At 63.0% G+C, this 3888-nt stretch overlaps 2 protein-coding genes across 2 annotated transcripts; both read right to left on the bottom strand.

Moving 5' to 3' along the window:
• Positions 1–215: 215 nt before the first annotated feature.
• On the bottom strand, positions 216–1314 carry MNEG_14881 (putative plant SNARE 13; the record flags this gene model as incomplete). The annotated part of the gene is made up of 3 exons (XM_014036647.1): positions 216–328; positions 809–1026; positions 1169–1314. Coding segments are annotated over 3 exons (477 nt in total), but the record flags the coding sequence as incomplete, so codon positions are not given.
• A 1108-nt stretch (positions 1315–2422) lies between these two features.
• MNEG_14882 (hypothetical protein) lies at positions 2423–3762 on the bottom strand (the record flags this gene model as incomplete). Its single annotated transcript, XM_014036648.1, has 4 exons — positions 2423–2602; positions 2962–3129; positions 3482–3583; positions 3745–3762. 4 exons carry the CDS (start codon positions 3760–3762, stop codon positions 2423–2425), a joined length of 468 nt encoding a protein of 155 aa, XP_013892102.1.
• Positions 3763–3888: the final 126 nt, after the last annotated feature.

The following is a 3888-nucleotide window of genomic DNA, read 5'->3' on the forward strand; positions in this document are numbered from 1 at the left end:
GGCCGGGCAGGGGGGTAGATCGGTTGAGTTGGGGCTGGGGACGGGTCTGGCAGGCTGTGAGCGACAGTGACGTGTGGGTGCACGCGTTGCCGCACGTGACACCTGCAACCAATAGGCAGCCTGCTTGTTGTACACGACCAGCGGGCTGCACCCTCACCCGCCATACCCAAACGGCATCCCTGCCGCGAACGAACACACGTGTCATGGCACCCCACCTGCGCCCCAATCTGCAGGGTGTCCTCCACCAGCTTCTCTGTGCGGTTCAGCGTGGCCTCAGTCTCCTGCATGCCCTTGCGCCCCTCCTTCACCAGCTCTTGCATGGTCAGGCCTGTGCGTGTATGTGTTTTTGAGTGTATGCGTGTGAGTGTATGTGTGTGTGTGTGTGTACATGTGTGTGTGCACGCGCGTGCATGAGAGAAGGCAAGACAGGGAGCGCAAGAGAGTGTGTGTGTCACACGCGCACGCACACGCACGCACGCACGTGTGTGTGCACAGCTGGTGAGGCTTGAATGGAAGCCGGCCTGGTAAGCGGACACTGTTGCAACCCAGCACCCTGCGTCACTGTCAATTGTGCAGCCGCATCCCCCGTCTGAGGCGTGGGCTTGCGCCGCTCTGCGACAGGCCGCCAGCTGGCCTCGGCTCTACCTGTGCCTCGGCTCTACCTGTGCTGCGCGTTCCTTGCAGCCGCATCCTTCTGTCCCTAACTCTGCTTTGATGTCAGCATCTCCGAGTGAATGCTTCAAGCGGCCGACTTGCATGCCGTCATACTGCACTCCGCCCTGCCCTCCTATTTTGTCGAGACACGCACCATCGTAAGGGTTCGTCTTCTCCACGCCTGCGCCGCCCCCCTCCCCCTGCGCCGCCACGCCCGCCAGCAGCTCCCCGCGCGCGTCCTCTGTCCCGCTGTAGTTTTTCTTGAGGGCGATGTATGAGTTGAGCTCATTCACCAAGGTGCGCTTGCGGTCTGCCAGCTCGCGCGCAGGCATGCCGTCTGTGCGGGCCTCCCTTTCGAACTCCTTGATAAGGCTGGGGTCGGTGTGGAAGGTCGCGGGTATAGCGTGTGAGGTGATGGTGCGTGCGGGTGTGGCAGTTCGCGGGTGCGGCAGCAGCAGCAGTGGCAGTGTTGCATGCTGGGGCAGCGTGCGTCCCACCCGGCCGCAGAACTCACGCCTTTGCATCGCGCAGCTTTGAAGTGATGTCTTTCAGCGCTGCCTGCCGCTTGACATCGTCCTTTATCTTGTCTATCTTCTTGAACGCGCTCTCCAGGCCGCTGAAGATTACCTCTAGCTTCTCCTCCTGCTCCGTGCGCGACATCCTGCCGCTTACAACACTATTTTACGCCAATTACCCCACTGTAAGGGCGATCGAAGCCCGAGGTGGGCAGTTCGAGCGCTGTGCCTGCAACAGATCAACAAAGTTGATGAAAGCAGCTCGAATTTTATTACAATATGTTCTAGATGCGTCTACGGCCCCGTGGGCCCCGTTGAGTGGCCGCAGACTGATGACGCTGAGACCGACTGTTTGACTGGCAAGCTGCGTGAAAACAGTATATAATTGTCATCAAGACCTGGGCTTGGCATTGGGGTTGGCCAAGCGCCCTCCTGGGTGGCTCCGGGCATCCCAACTCTTTGCTTTTCAAGTGTGTGAGCGCAACAGCCCCCTTAACAGCCCCACCCCTTGCAAGTGGCCATCCTGCTGTATCGCGAAGGGCAGCTGCCGCCCTCGTCCGGCAGAGAACGCTCCCTTAATCCCCACAGCTTGTGAGTCTATGCTGGACTGCCTGATTTCGTACTTGTGCGCGTCCTGCATTCACCGGCCTGGTGACTCCCAACAATGGCACACCTCACAGCGGTCAACAGTCGGCGGCCAGCAACAACTGCCATGTGTGACCTCCAGCGGCCCAGCAAAACAAAGCATGGGCCTCAACTCCCATAACAGGCATGTGAGAGCTCATCAGACAGTCAGCTGGCGGCCAAGAACAAGAAACGGGGGCCTCCGCGAGCACAGCCGCAAACGGTGCGGCACAAGCGGAGCCGCGATCGCCATCAGCGGTGCCGAGTGGCATGCAGCCAATGATGTAAATTTATGTCACATGTGGGGCAAATGCAGGGTGGCAGGGCACGCCATGTGAAGTTGCTGGGTGTGCTGCAGGCGGCCTGGCGCTGCCTTGGGGTGTGAAACTTTGATGCCAAGGCCACAATATGAAGAGCCTCCCCCCAGCATCACTTAAAGCGGCAAACGCAACATTGGAGAACTTGTAGGAATTGGTGCAGGTTATGTAAAGGGCTGGCGTGCCGACTCATCCCATCGCCCCGATGCTCTCACGCACCCGCGGCAGTGGCGGGGCTGCAAGCCCCCAGCGCGCCGCCGCCGCCGCCGCCGCCGCCGCCGCCGCCGCAGCTGCTGCTGCGAGCGGCTGCCGTCAAGCAGGCGCTCCGCTGCCGGCCGCGACGGCGCTGCCGGCGGCGGAGCCGACGCTTGACGACGACCGAGACCGCCGCTTGGGCCCGGACGCCGCCGGCGCGGCCTGCGGCTTGTCGAACCACGCGTGCGCGAGCAGCTGCCGCACCGAGGGGCGCTTCTGCGGGCACTTCTCCAGCGCCTGCGGGCGGTCGAGCACGCACACGGGATCGAGACAGGTTGAGTACGCGGATCACAGCAAATGCGCCCTTCGGTGTGCCACTGCGCATTGCGGGGATCGCCCCTTTAAATCACTATCTCCTTCCCCAAGATATCCTGCACCAGCCGGCACCGCCCATCCATGATGCAGCCAGCCCTGGCGCCTTGACCCCACCTCGACCCTCCTACTTCCCCAAGCGCGCACCTGGCTCACCCCAAAGAAACAGCGGGAGCCCCGCCCGTGGAGGCCGAGGAGTATAGCCCCTCAAACCCTCAACCTGACCTCGAAACGCGACCGCCACGCCCCCTAGTGATCAATCAGCCCCCTCCTCCGACACATACCTGCATCATGAAGCTGACCGCGTTGTAGCTGAGGCCGTTTGGGAACTCGGGGTCCTTTGACAGGATGTTGTCCGCCTCCTCGTCACGCTCTATGCCCTCGCGCGTGGCAAAGGGCGCGCGGCCGCACAGCACGTCGTACGCGAGCGCGCCAGAGCTCCAAGAGTCGAGCTGCACGCGTGCACGCGCGCGTGTGTGTGTGTGTGTGTGTGTGTGTGTGTGTGTTGGAGGGATGCGCGCGGTTTGTTATGAGAAGGGTGTGAGGGGTCGGGTGACGGGTTTGCCGAGTGTGGCGTGGGCGGGCCGGGCCGAGAGCGCGAAAAAGAGGGCGCAAGCGCTTGAGGCGGGCACGTCCTGTCCATAGAAAGCCTGCATCCCGATGCCGGGCCCTCACAAGCCCAAAGACACTCGAAACCGGCGCTGCTGACAGCACTGCCTCTCAGCCACACCACCCCCACAGGCGCGCAAGCGCGCAAACACGGGTGCAGACGTGTGCAGAAATTGGCGTCGGCGCGCGCCGCACCTTGAAGCTGGTGGCCTCCACGAGCTGCGACCGCTGGAACCCCTTCCAAATCCGCACGTACTCGGGCGGCGCGAAAGAGAAGGTGCCCTCCAGCTTCAGGACCTGGGGGCCAGGGCGCGGCAGGCGGGCGGCCGGAAGTTGAATGGCTTGACTCGTGTGCAGCAAAGTCGGCGTCACACACGGGGTCGGTGCTGGGCAGGCCTTGAGCTTAGTGTCCGGTCTTCAGCACGGAGCCGTTTGCGCATGAAGCAGCTTGACTGAACGCCCCCCGACTCGCCCATGCCGCTCGAAAATGCTCGCCCGACTGCGCCGCGCATTGCTCGCCCCACTCCGCACGGCCGCGACACCCCACAAACAGCTGCCACGTCGGGGCAGTAACCCCCCCCTCTCGCGGCGTCCCTCAGCCG

Source organism: Monoraphidium neglectum (genome assembly GCF_000611645.1).
Source record: "Monoraphidium neglectum strain SAG 48.87 unplaced genomic scaffold scaffold04847, whole genome shotgun sequence".
Taxonomy (NCBI): Eukaryota; Viridiplantae; Chlorophyta; class Chlorophyceae; order Sphaeropleales; family Selenastraceae; genus Monoraphidium; species Monoraphidium neglectum.